The sequence below is a fragment of the Cuculus canorus genome, chromosome 14 (assembly GCF_017976375.1).
Source record: "Cuculus canorus isolate bCucCan1 chromosome 14, bCucCan1.pri, whole genome shotgun sequence".
Taxonomy (NCBI): Eukaryota; Metazoa; Chordata; class Aves; order Cuculiformes; family Cuculidae; genus Cuculus; species Cuculus canorus.
In genome coordinates this window covers 11,530,749-11,543,251 of record NC_071414.1, presented here as the reverse complement: position 1 = coordinate 11,543,251, position 12,503 = coordinate 11,530,749, and the positions used below count along the sequence as shown (strand labels likewise).

The 12,503-nt window shown below is 53.5% G+C and overlaps 2 protein-coding genes across 6 annotated transcripts; one reads left to right on the top strand and one right to left on the bottom strand.

Moving 5' to 3' along the window:
• Positions 1-334: 334 nt before the first annotated feature.
• Positions 335-3,992, bottom strand: THOC3 (THO complex subunit 3). Its single transcript, XM_054079931.1, has 6 exons — positions 3,768-3,992; positions 3,035-3,191; positions 1,989-2,193; positions 1,499-1,660; positions 1,308-1,408; positions 335-987 (listed from the first exon to the last, which is right to left on the bottom strand). Exons 1-6 carry the CDS (start codon positions 3,948-3,950, stop codon positions 824-826), a joined length of 972 nt encoding a protein of 323 aa, XP_053935906.1. The 5' UTR covers positions 3,951-3,992; the 3' UTR covers positions 335-823.
• On the top strand, positions 3,973-11,900 carry SIMC1 (SUMO interacting motifs containing 1). 5 transcript variants are annotated; one of them, XM_054079930.1, is made up of 10 exons: positions 3,973-4,035; positions 5,536-6,291; positions 6,465-6,685; positions 7,442-7,511; positions 7,933-8,078; positions 8,502-8,681; positions 9,091-9,219; positions 10,227-10,383; positions 10,465-10,549; positions 11,478-11,900. In XM_054079930.1, exons 1-10 carry the CDS (start codon positions 4,003-4,005, stop codon positions 11,696-11,698), a joined length of 1,998 nt encoding a protein of 665 aa, XP_053935905.1. In that variant the 5' UTR covers positions 3,973-4,002; the 3' UTR covers positions 11,699-11,900. The 5 variants fall into 5 exon arrangements, with proteins under 5 accessions (XP_053935905.1, XP_053935904.1, XP_053935902.1 ...); XM_054079929.1 differs by having other exon boundaries at positions 11,463-11,900; XM_054079927.1 differs by having other exon boundaries at positions 6,468-6,685; positions 10,227-10,549; positions 11,463-11,900.
• Positions 11,901-12,503: the final 603 nt, after the last annotated feature.

Genomic DNA, 12,503 nt, shown 5'->3' with positions numbered 1-12,503 from the left:
TCTGCTGGGGCCACAGCCCTACTCCATCCATGCAGCTGCTGCCAGGTGGGAGCAGGGCTACGAAAATGGGACAGGTCTCTGCCCCGTCCCCATCCTCCGTGCGCTGGCCCTGGTGTCGCCAGTGCCCAGCGTGGGGGCGCAGCGCCCCCTGGTGGAGCGACAGCGGGGGACAGCGACAGCGGGGGACAGCTCCCTCACCAGGGCCTTGCCCTTGCGAATAGAGCAAGAAAGGGAAGGGAGAAAAGCTCACATAAGCTGCTCAGCACCCCTTTCTGCCCGCACCGCAGCCACAGGTACCTTCATTATGGAAAAGGAATTTATCAAAATTAGAAAAAAACACCATACACACAACAACAAAAATCCCCAGCTGGGGCAACATCCCCCAGCTCGCAACCCCCCACCCTCCCTTGGTTGCCCCAGTGTGGGGAAGGAACATGGGATATCTGGGAGGGAAAGGGGCAGGCTGTGCTCCAGGGCTGCCCTCACCACAGGGCTGTTAGGGAGCTCACCACTGAGAAGCCTGGGCAGAGCAAGAGCTCCTCTCACCTTTGGTGACATTCTTTGGCCACTCACCTTTGGAACAAGCAGCCCAGAACCAGACAGGAGCCCTCAGATGGCAAGGGGGGCTTTGCTTGCATCTCCCCTTGTCCGTCCCAGCACATATGCTGCTTTTTTACAGGTGCTCCCAAGAACAGTATGCACAGAGCTGAGCCAAAGGTCACAGCACTGCCAGCAGGCAAGGAGAGAAGCCAACTCCTACACTAATTTAGCACTCGCCCATCCCTGAGGGCAGGAAAGCACTGCCTCCCCCAGTTCAATCTCATTAGGAGTCATTGGGAAGGCCAAAGAGCTTGACAGTGCCTGCCTCCCGGCTGCTGTCGTATTTGCCATCTTTGTCATCACAGGCAAAGGCGAGCAGTGGTCTCTTTGGGTGCCAAGCCACTGTGAAGGTGGGGGACTCACATTGCACTTCCCAGAGCTTCTCTCCTGCATGGAAAAAGAGACCACATCAGCCTGGAGAGGCCCCAGCGTTCCACTGCACACTGCCCCATAGCACACATCGGAGCCAAGCCCCTGCTGCTTCTCTCCCACGCAGCGAAGAGGAGGAACAAACACTGCTTCAGCGCCTTTTAATCACCTGGTGACAAGGCACAGACATGACAGGCCCGTCTGCCACAGACTAACAAGGCAAAGGCTCCCTCTCCTGGCACTCTGCTCTGCACAGCCAAGTTCTTTCTCCCAGTGCCCTCCATCAGCACTTCTCCACCCGATTCTCTCTTTGCTGTTCCCCAAAAGGAAACTGTTACCTGTCTCCACCTCTGCAATGTCAATGAAGTGATCTTCTGATGCCGATGCCAGCATCTTCCCATCATGGCTAAAGCTCAGCGTTCGCACAGGCCAGTCAAGCCTGCAGCAACAGAGAGAAGCAGGCAATGAGCCATCTCCCGCATGGTCACCAGAGAGGGGAGACAAACAGCTCCAGGACAGCACTACCTACCTTGAGAAGCACCTCACACACACCAGTTCATCCACGTCCCAGAGGCTGACCAGTGCATCAGCACTGCCTGTGGCAAAATACTTCCCCATGGGATCAAACTTGATGCAGATGCAGTTTGAGGGATGGGCGTTGATGGACTGAATGGGTTTCAGCTCCGGGTAGCTGCGGAGATGAATAGAGAGGGCAGGCAGCAGTGAGAGGAGTGCAGGACTCATCTACAAGCACAGCAGCTGGGACTGGGACTGTGAGCAAACCAAGCTGGGGTAGGGCCACACCCTTGGAAACCCTGAGTGCCAAGTGAAGGAGACAAAGCACCAGGGTCACTAGCAGGGGACTCAGCCCAAAACCGAGGCAACCTCAGCTCCAGGCAAGCTTGCTTCCACCAGAGGTCTGGGAATCAGGCTCCCAAAAAGCAGCAAAGGTGCTTGCAGATTTATGCCTGCCACTGCCAGCTCAGCTACCCTGCACCCCTACCATCACAGGCACCTACCTGAGGATGTTGATGCAGCCATTGCCATTAGTGAGGAAGAACATGTTGTTATCATTGTTCCAGGAGATCTCATTCACCTCAAACTTGAACTGTTCCTCAGCTTTGGAGCGATGCGTCTTGGCATCAATGAAGGTGACCACATCATCCTTGTTCCCCACTGCAATGGTCTGTCCATCAGGGCTCCAGCAGATGTTGATGTTCTCCCCTGGAGGGACAGGAAGGCAGCAGGTCCTGTTTCCACCCAAAAATCCACAGCAGTTGCAAGTTAAGCGGACCAGCAGCTTCTATTATTCCTGACCCAAAGACATAATCTGCTCCACTAACTCCAAACCGCTTCTAAATCGGATAGATTGTAAGGCCTGCAGTCTGACACACAAACACGTAGTTATTGAAAAATCAAACTTAACAGAACTGCAGCCTCAAGCCTACATGACTACATCACTGCCTTTCCCATTTCAGCCACAATGGGACCACAGCAACCACCTAATCAGCTCAAACATCCTCTTAACCCAGTGATCTTGGAGATCCAGAAAAAGCAGAAGCTAACAATAAATACATACAGATGAGAGCAAGAATAAGGCAGGTTTCTGTTTGACATCTTACAATGCCCTTTGCAGCCATGACAATTCAAAATTGGAGATTTCAAAGAAAGAGATGGTATCTGGGTTAACCAGTCCATGAATTCAAATAATCATTTTCTGAATGCACGTAAATTTTTACTTCCAACACAACTCTCTGCAAACATACCCTTCCCCCAGTGTCCAGCCTTGCAGCTCCCAGACTCAACACAAAAACGCACAGAAAATTTCAACAGCCAGCCTCATATTTCAGTAGTTTCTCCAGCCTTGAGACCAGAGTAAACCAGCCCTTGCAGTTTATGGCTCCTCCTTACAGATGATTACAACATAGAGATAAAAGCAGTCAGCAAAGACGTCCCAATCACCGACACAGACTGGTGTCCAACACACTGTCCCACTGCAGACAGCTCCCACACAGCGGAAGTTCTACCAGGACCCAACAGCCCTTCAGGGAAGGCAGGGACTCACCTTTAGTATTGACAGTTGCGATGCATTTGGTGGTGCGGACATCCCAGATGCGGATGGTTTTGTCCCCAGACGCTGTTACGAAGAGGTCAGGGTTGCTAGGGTGCCAGCAGAGCTGATCCACGCTGTCCCCATGTCCCCGGTAGTTGTTCTCCTTTACCTGGAGGGAGAGGACAGCCATGCACAGAAGGATAAGTCCAGCTCAGTCCCAACTCCAGCCCCAGATGCTGGTATGCTGCACCCCACTCTGCCACCAGTTATGGCACAGGAGTCCAGTCGTACCATCTCAGTCACGCTCCCACCGATGGCCAGCCTGGATAGAGGAGCCCTCTCCACCTCCCTAACCAGGCAGCAGAGCCTCTAAGGTCCTCAGTGATGCTCCTCTTCCAAGTACATTGAATCATGGAATGGTTTGGGTCGCAAGGGACCTCAAACCCCACCCAGTTCCAAGCCTCCCACTGGATTAGGTTGCTCCAAGCCCCATCCAGCCTGGCCTTGAACACCTCCAGAGACGGGGCAGCTACAGCTCCTCTGCGAAACCTGCGCCCGTGCCTCTCCACCCTCACTGCTTAGAATTTCTTCCTAATGTCTAGTCTGAATCTTCCCTCTTCTATTTCAAAGCCATTATCCCCATTAACCCCTCCATTAATCCCAATCCCGGCGCTCCCCGTGCCGGCCCCATTATTAATCCCAGTCCCGGGGTTCCCGGTACCGGCCCCAGCCCCGCCGGTCTCACCAGCCGGTCCTTCTCGAGCAGGAAGACGCTGGCGGTTTTGTCGAAGGAGCCGGAGGCGAGGCGGCGGCCGCAGCAGCTCCAGGCTACCGAGTGCACCTTGGCGCCGTGCGCGGGGAACTCGCGGCTGCGCGTGTTGGCGCGGAACAGCTCCTGCATGGCCTGCACGTACGGCGACAGCGCCATGGCCCCCGCCCCGCCCTGACGCCGCTTCCGCCGCGCCCGCCCCGGCGCCAAGATGGCGGACGGCGCCGTCCCGCTCGGAGACCCGGTGAGTGGCGCTGGGGGCGGGGCGGGCGCAAAGATGGCGGTGCTTCCGCCGCGGGAGGTGAGGGAGGGGGGACACGGGGACCTGAGGGGGTGGGATAGACCTCAAGGGTGTGTTACGTGGTCACACAGGGGACGAGCCTGGACCCCAAGTGTGTCCCCCCTCCCGCCGTCACACAGGGTACAAGCCTGGGTCCCAAATGTGTGCCCCTTGGTGACACGGGGTACAATCTTGGTCCCCAAGTGTGTGTGCCCCAGAAGCCTGGTCCCTAAGCATGTGTCCCCCTCTGTGGTCACACAGGGTACAAGCCTGGTTCTCCAGTGTGTGTCCCTCGCCACAGGCACACAGGGTACAAACCTGGTCCCCAAGCGGGTGTCCTATGCTCACAGAAGGCAGGAGTCCGGTCCCCAAGTGTGTGTCTCCCATGCTTACACAGGGTATGGGCCCGGTCCCCAAGTGTGTCCCCCTTGGTCACACAAGGCCCAAAACGTGTGTGTTCCTTGGTGACACAGGGCACAAGCGTGGACCCAGAGTGTGTGTTCCCCAAGCGTGTCCGCCCTGTGCTCTCACAGGGCAGAAGCCTGGTCCCCAAGCATGTGTCCCTTAGTCCCCAAGTGTGTGTCCCCGTGCTCACACACCCACACAATCCTGGTCCCCACAGGCCTCCCCCCGTGGCTGCACAGGGCACAAGCCTGGTCCCCAACCATGTGTCCCCCCACCAGTCACACACCCAGAGAAGCTTTGTCAGCAAGTGTGTGTGTGTCCCAGCTGCGTCCCCTCCGTCAGGACCTGTCCCAGTCATGCAGTGTCACAGAATCATAGAATGTCCCAAGTTGGAAGGGATCCACGATCATCAAGTCCAGCTCCTATCCCTACAAAGGACAACCCCAAACTTTACACCATGTGTCTGAGGGCATTGTCCAAATGCTTCTGGAATATTATCAAGCTTGGCGCTTTGAATGCTTCCCTGGGGAGCCTGTGTCTTGGTCCCCCAGCTGCACCTGGGGGACGGTCTGTCTCACCTGGGCTCAGCCCGAGGGGCTCCAGCCTTGGACACTCCCCTGAGCCACCTCGAAGACCAGGGGGTGACGGGCCAGCGCAGAGGTGGGACTGGTATTTTGCATCCTGGGAGGGAGCAGAGCAGAGCAGGCAGCCAGGTGCGCTCTAGGCCAAGGCAAGAGGTGTTTGGAGCAAAAGATGCAGCTATTTGCTGTCAGAAGCCACAGGGAGAGCAGGGAAGAAGAGCCTGGGTGGGGTTCAGCTCTGCTATGCTGCTGAGAGAGGCTGACACTAGAGCTTGGATCTGCTACTGCCCACATCGCCCTGTCCTCTCAGCCAGGCAGCAGGGTCCATGCTCCTGGTTTCTTGGGCTGGTGCCAATGAGCCCCTTTTTCCTCTTAAGCTGGGGTGACAGTACCACCATGGCAGAGATCCCTGGCAGGGGAGGATGGAGGCAGCCCAGTGCCACTGTCACTGACTGCACCAGCCCCTCTGTCCTCACAGGAGATCATCGATCTGACCTGCGAGGACACAAGCATGGACCCAGCGCCGTGGAGCAGCATCACCATCATCGACCTGACAGAGGACACTTGCAGCCCTCCCCACAGCCCTCCTCGCACCATTGGCTGCACTGACCAGGACCCCGGGTGGGCACCTGCTGCCCTGGCAGCACATGCACCCCTTCCCCAGCTCTGCTCCACCCCAACTGAAGAAACAAAGGCAATGTTGGGGCTGGGGCCTGCAGCGCCCAGTGCCACTACGGACATGGCAGAAAGTACAGAGAAGGGCGGCTTCTCTCATGCCTCCATTCACCCCGGGTCCTCTTGCAGCTCAGAGCAGAACTGCAGCACCACCACTTTTAACAGTGACATGGGGTCCCTGGGCAGCGTGCTGCTGGACTCAGACCTGCAGTCCCTGTCCCAGTCCAGCCCAGACAGCAGCAACAGCTGGAGAGCCAATGGCCAGAAGGAAGAGACTCCCCTCCTTTGCCAGCAAAGAGAGTTGCCCCCAAGGCTGAGCCCTGCCCCAGCCATCCTAACCCCAGGGGAGGCCCTAGGGCCTTTACTGGAAGCAGGTGACTTACCGCAGCCTTTACTGGAAGCAGGTGACTTACCGCCACATGAAGTGGTCCAGCAAGTGACCCCAGCCACGACCAAGGCTCACAGCAAGGTCTGGCTGAACAAACTGCACTATTTCAGGAGGAGTGGAGTCCAGCACCTCTTCCTGCAAGGTGTAGCACACAACAGGGAAACACAGCAGGTAAACGGGGTTTAGAGCAGCCCCTGCTCTGCTTCCCCTTTCGGGGGAAGCTTTGCCAGGCAGTTGGGATCTCTGCTTATTGCAGTTCCCTTCATGCCAGGCCCTGCATCACAGCTGAGTTCCTCTGTGCCATGGGGAGCAAGCTTTCACCCATTGCCTTGCCTTGCACACAGCAGAAACCCGAACTCATCCCCAGTGGGAAGCTGAGCATGGTGCGCACCACCATGGAGGAAAACTTCCTGGAGGGCACCTTGCATTTCCTGAGTGAGTTCGTCTCCTGCCAGCACTATCCTCCCAAAGAAATCATCTCCCATCTGATCAGAGACATCTTGTTGGACTCCCACCAAGCAGAGATCCTGAAGGACACCTACATGCTCCTGATGAAGATCCAAATGTATGTGTTCCTTTTCCCACAGTGCCCTGGGGCTGGCCAGGTACCTCTAGGATCCTGGCCAGCATGAAGGTTATTCTCCATGGCCCTCACCCATAAAACAGGGAACAATTTCCCCTAGAACCCAGGATGATCCTCTTGCTGCTGCCTCCCATTATTAGCACAGGCACAGTCTGGGCTGTCTTTGAGGGTGGGTCAGAACCATTGCTGGCCCAGACAGAAGCCACTAAACCCCTAGGTGGATGGAAGATAGGGGGGTTAGAGAGGCAGAAGATGCTGATGCAGGAGGGAAAGCAGCTCCAACTATAGCTTTAATTGTTTTGTAGCAGGCCCGCACAGTGCAGGGACAGCCTATGACACCAGGGAGCCCTCTAGGACAAAGGAGTGTGTTTGCCTTGCTCCTGAAGGGCAGATCTCATTCTTCACCGCTGGGACATGCAGAAAAGCTTTCCCCGGGCTGCAGCGGGGGTGATGTGCTGGAGCAGTTTCCCTGCTGCCCTCAGGGTTCCCACCGAAAGGCACAATGTTTTGTGAAGCCACAGTCCCAGGAGTGCCAGTGCTCTCCATGGAGTACAGCCCAAGTCAGGTGCTTCCAAAAAATTAACATGGCCAGGGGGAAAGAAAAGGAGAGGGCAAAGCTGGAGAGGAGAAGGTAGGGCAGGCCCCTGAGCAAGTGGGACTGGGGAAGAACCAGGGGCTGCTGTGCTTCCAGACAGACCATCAGGCAGTTTGGCACAAATAACGTTGCTGTCCTTGCAGGCTCCATCCAGCAAACACCACCACTGTGGGATGGGACTGGATGCTGCTGAAACACATCATGGAGGACCAGGTACTTCCCACCACATGTTGCATCAGGCAGGGGTCATCCAATATGCAGTGCCTGGGGGTAAGCATTGCCCCAGGGCCTTGTGGCTGCACTCTGCTACAGGATGTCCAACATGCAATTTTATTGCAGCTACTGAGGGCAGCAAACGCTGGTTGGGTCTCCCACTTTTATCTGTGGTGCTCCCGAAGCTGCTATACAGCTGTAGACAGGTCATCTCATCTGAACAAGACACAGCAACAGATAAGGCCTCTGTGGGCCACAACCCTTGTGCAATGGTAGAACAAGTCTAGTCAAGCCCCAGGGGCATTGCCCCTTCTGGAGCTACTCCTTTCACATATACCAGCCCATACCCAAGATAGCCAAATTCCCCAGTGTTCCCTACCCAGTGCTCCACCGGGCTCATACCACCTCCATCTGCCCTCAGGAGAAGCCCCCTGGCTGGCTCCTCTTCCTGCAGTACGTGGTACAGACCCTGGAGGATGATTTCCAGCAGAACCTGAGGCTGCGCCTGCTGCAGAAGTCGATTGCCAAGAAAGTGCTTTCATGCGACATGTGCTTCAACAATGTCAAGTAAGGGATGCCTCCTTCTCCGCTATTCTCTAATCAGATGCTGAAGGCCAGGGGTTCAGGGAACACTTGACGAGACACCAGGTCAGACCTTCCAGGAAATAAGCCTGGGAGACAGGGAACTGTAGGGCCCCAGTATAAAGAATAGGAGCAGGTTTATAAAAGTAATCCACCAGAGATGATGCAAGGCATTTCCAGCTGGAACCTAGTAGGTTTTTCCCAGAAAAAAGATCAGATCCACATTGCTTAGGGAGGGATTGATAAGGAGGCACTCCTGTTGACAAGTGTATAAATCTGCTGCTGAACAGAGCTATTCTCTGTCCTTTCCAAGCAGGACAGGATATATTCTTCATCCTCAGGGTCTTTCCTTGAGCCCAGCAAAACCAGGCCTGTCCCTGCTAACATTTCTGTTTCTGTCTGTCCCAGGGAGATAGTCGAATGGCTGGTCGCAGCCGTTACAGGAGTTGGGTTCTCCCAGCCTCCAGAGCAGACACAAGAAATTCCATCCTCTTCGACAGAAGCAAGGGCCGAATGCAACTTATCTGCACCACAGCTAGCCAGCCCTGATCAGACAGAGGTGGCTCCACCAGCGTTCTTCACCCAGAAGTAAGCCCTAGAAGTCCTGGCTCCCTGCTGTCGGTATCATGGGGCCCAAGTCAGGGAGAAGCCAGAGTCTCTCCCGGCAGGTCCTACCTCACCTGGTCAGAAACTGTCTCAGTTAGCACCTTCCTTTCACATGTAGCATAAGGCTGGAGCTCTTGGCCCACCATTCAGGCTGCCCTGTGCTGCTCCACCAATGCTCAGTACCACCACTGAGACCTCATGAGGGCCCATCTGAGGATGAGCTCTGCTTCCAAAAGTATCGGATTCAGAAGCCACCAAGAGTCACCAAATCTAGCCTGCTACGTTCCCCAACATCCCTCACTGCAAGGCATGAGGCTGAACTAGGTGCCATCACCACTGCTTTTGCAATCCGAGGGGTAATGTTTATTACTGTTGACTGTCTCTAACCTAGGGTGGTGCTTCTGCTCCAGCGGATGTTGTCCATCGCAGTAGAAGTGGACAAATCTCCCAACTGCAGCTCCTGTAAGATTGCAGATGTGATATTCCCATTTATACTGAATATTCCTCTGAGGAGCCAAAGGTGAGACGAATATGTGCAAGGCAGCATCTGCCTGTGTGAGTAATAGTCTTATTCCCAATTTACATCCAAGTAAATGCAGAAAATGCACCCCACGCAGAAAACCCCATTGGGTATAGAAAGACAGGCTCATTTATGACCCAGACAGCAAACTGGCTGTTGGACTGACAGATCCCCTAGGGATAAAACATTATCAGCTCAATGCATCTCTCCAGCTCACATGTGGCTGAGAAAGGTTGATTCTCCCACTTCTTAAAGTTGCAGGGCCTAAAAACTGTAAAGAGGGCCTGAAAAGCAGCACTCTGCATCAGCATGGTTGAATACTGGCAAATGCATCTCTGATTCGTAGGGACAAGCGAGAAGCTCATCAGAAATATGATGCAGTTCTTGCAACTTTGCCCTGGCATGCTTTTGTTTGCTTCTCCAAGAAATCCAGTATTTGAATCTGACGCACAAGGGCATGACTGACTGTATGGTAGACATGAGACCACTAGACCCACAGACATTTCAAACCCACATTTGCCAGTCCCAGTAGACAACACTTTCAGACCCTTTTAGTAATACTAAATATTAGTATTTAGACCCTACTAGTAATAGTCTCACACACTAGGTCTAATCAAGCCAAACTGATTGTAACCAAGCAATCACTCCTCTCAGGATAGATGTCCTAGATCCAGCTGGCCATGGAGCCTGCTTCACACTTGCTTGGCTGAGCTCCCTGCAAGTCAGCAGGAATGGGTAACTTCTGCACAGGCTGCTGGGCAGAGTGAAATGAAGCAGCTAAGCTTGCTTCACAGACCATAACCAACCTGGAGTTGCCACAGGTCAGACCTAAGGACATAAACATGTCCATGGCCAAGCTGCATAATATCCAGTTATTTTCCTTCTGCTGCACTGCTAGGCAGCCCCCACACCAGATCAGCGCCAGTGGGACACCAGGAGCGTGCCAGAGCAGTAGTCCCTGGTCAAGCTGTGCTGTCTCCCCCACAGTAAATCCATTTGTGTTCCAGGGAAGCTTTCTTAAACACCATGGAGAGCCAGCTCCTGCGCTGCAAACTGCTAGAACTGTTGTTCCAGCATAGTTGTGACGTGCCCACAACATTGCCTTTGTCTCTGGCCAAGATCCTGTACTTCCTGAGCCACTCCTCTGTGCTGCTGCCATACCAGGTATCCAGTCCAAACCGTCCTTTACATTGTTTTTTCCTGAGAAAATCTCTTCTAATAACCAGTTATTGTCTCCTGTCACAGGATGAAACAGCAACATGGCAAAGATGGGATGAGATGCTGCAGTACTTGAGTTTGCTGCTGATGAGTTACCGAAATGTAATACTGGGTAAGCAGCCTGTTCTGGCCTTAAAAAACATGATCTTATCAAGAGGTTGTGGTAGAACAGCCAAAGTACCCTTCCTCCTCCCTGTTCATCAGTCTTAAACTCACAGCCGTTGAGTCTTCAGAAGATAACGTGCCTCCATCCATGTTAGTAACTATCCTCAGCAGTCAGAGCAAAGAAGCGATGCTGCATCCAGCAGAGCACCCAACTTGCTTTGCTAAGTTTAGCCCCTAAGAAATATCCCACTTCCTAAAGGATCAGTCCTGGCATTGGGAAGTACACAAGGACAAGCTTTGGCCCCTCTGTTGTCAAAGTTGCACACACAATGGGTGCTTTAGGAGGAAAAGCAGAAGGCCGAGAGATGGTAGAGCCAGGACACAGTGAGCACTTAGTGGACTGAGCAAGGAGCACCACCCACAGTGGTGGTGGAAGCAGCAGCATTTCTGACCCCAGGAGATCAGTGCAGTCATGAAACCTTCCCTATGATTCCCTGAAGTAATTTTACCAAAAAATTCCTAAAGTCTTCCCAATTTCAGCTGCTTTTACCCAGAGTTAAGGCTGTCATGGAGGAAAGCAGAGGACCACACTATCACACATGCATAGTCTTACTCTCCCTGAAGCCCTGGCTGATTACTGCCTTTAAAAGCTTTGGAAACTCCTTTGCAGCTAGACAGTTGTCAGTCCTGCACTAGCACAGGAAAAAAGCCTCTGCCCTCTCTGCATTTTTGGGCTCCCTCCACATGCAGATTGAGCTCCAAGAGGGGCAGTCCCTTCTTCCACCCAGCTGGTCTTGTACAGAAGCCATCAGAGGGCAAGCACAATTCCCAACCACTTCTCGTTGCAGCACTGTCCATGGCGGGCTGCAACGTGTCTCCAAACTGATCAGGTAGTCCCCTGTGTTGTCCCTCTCCACAAGCATTTCCTCTTGCAGAGCACTTACGGAGTTCGCTCAATGACCGGATGGACTTGATCATTCAGAAAGCCAAGCCCAAGCTGCAGGACGGCGATGACATCAGCCATCTGGACATTCAACTGAAGGTAGAGGACTTCATCAAACGAATGCAGCAGGTCCTGGGGCAGCCTTTTGCCCCACAGATCATGGATAAATTGCACATGCTTCGGGACTTGTTCCTCCTTGCTACTGCTACCTGAGAGACAACCACAGTGGCAGGGGAAGAAATGAAAAGCTTCACATTTTCTCCATAGGACCCCATCAAAAGCCCCATCTCGTGCTGCAGTGTCAAGTGTCACAAGTCATGTGGGTCTGTTTATACAGTTCTTAGGAAGAATGTCTGGTTTACATGTTCCGTTTCCTTTCAAACTTGCCTCATCCTATGGTTTACAAGGCACTTTGTACCCTTTTAAAAAAAATAAATTATTTTCGTATTTGCTGAGACTCTTCCACCTTTGTTCCAGTACTGCCTGAAGGAAGCACAGCTGTCAGCTGTACCTTGGGATAGCATTAGACTAACACAGCCATAGACTCTGACAGTAGTTTACATAGCAAGCAAAATGCCAAAATACCTGCTTAAAAAAAGGTGATACTATTTAAGAAATAAAGCAGGTGTGGGCTGCAGTGAGGGCATTCCCAGTGCGGAAGTCCCCAAGCCATGCTGGTCAGGCCTCTGGAAAGGAATATTCCTGTTCCAAATCAAACACCTCTATGGAACTTTCCCCAAGGTGATTAACGGGAGGTCTGGATAGCAGCGTCAGCTGAAAAGGCTGCATCTCTTCCAGAATGCACTGAAGCATCCATGGTGAAGGTAAGCATGCGTGCTATGATAAAGATGAATATTCTATTGAAATACTGTGCCATCAACAGAAATCACAGCTGAGGTCAGAGAGTGATTAGGCACTTCTATAGAATGTCTCCTACGCTAGTGCTCTAGGAGGACAGGGCACACCGGTGTCCAGCACAGACAGCCTCAGCCTGGGAGAGGCACGTGCTCCATCAGTG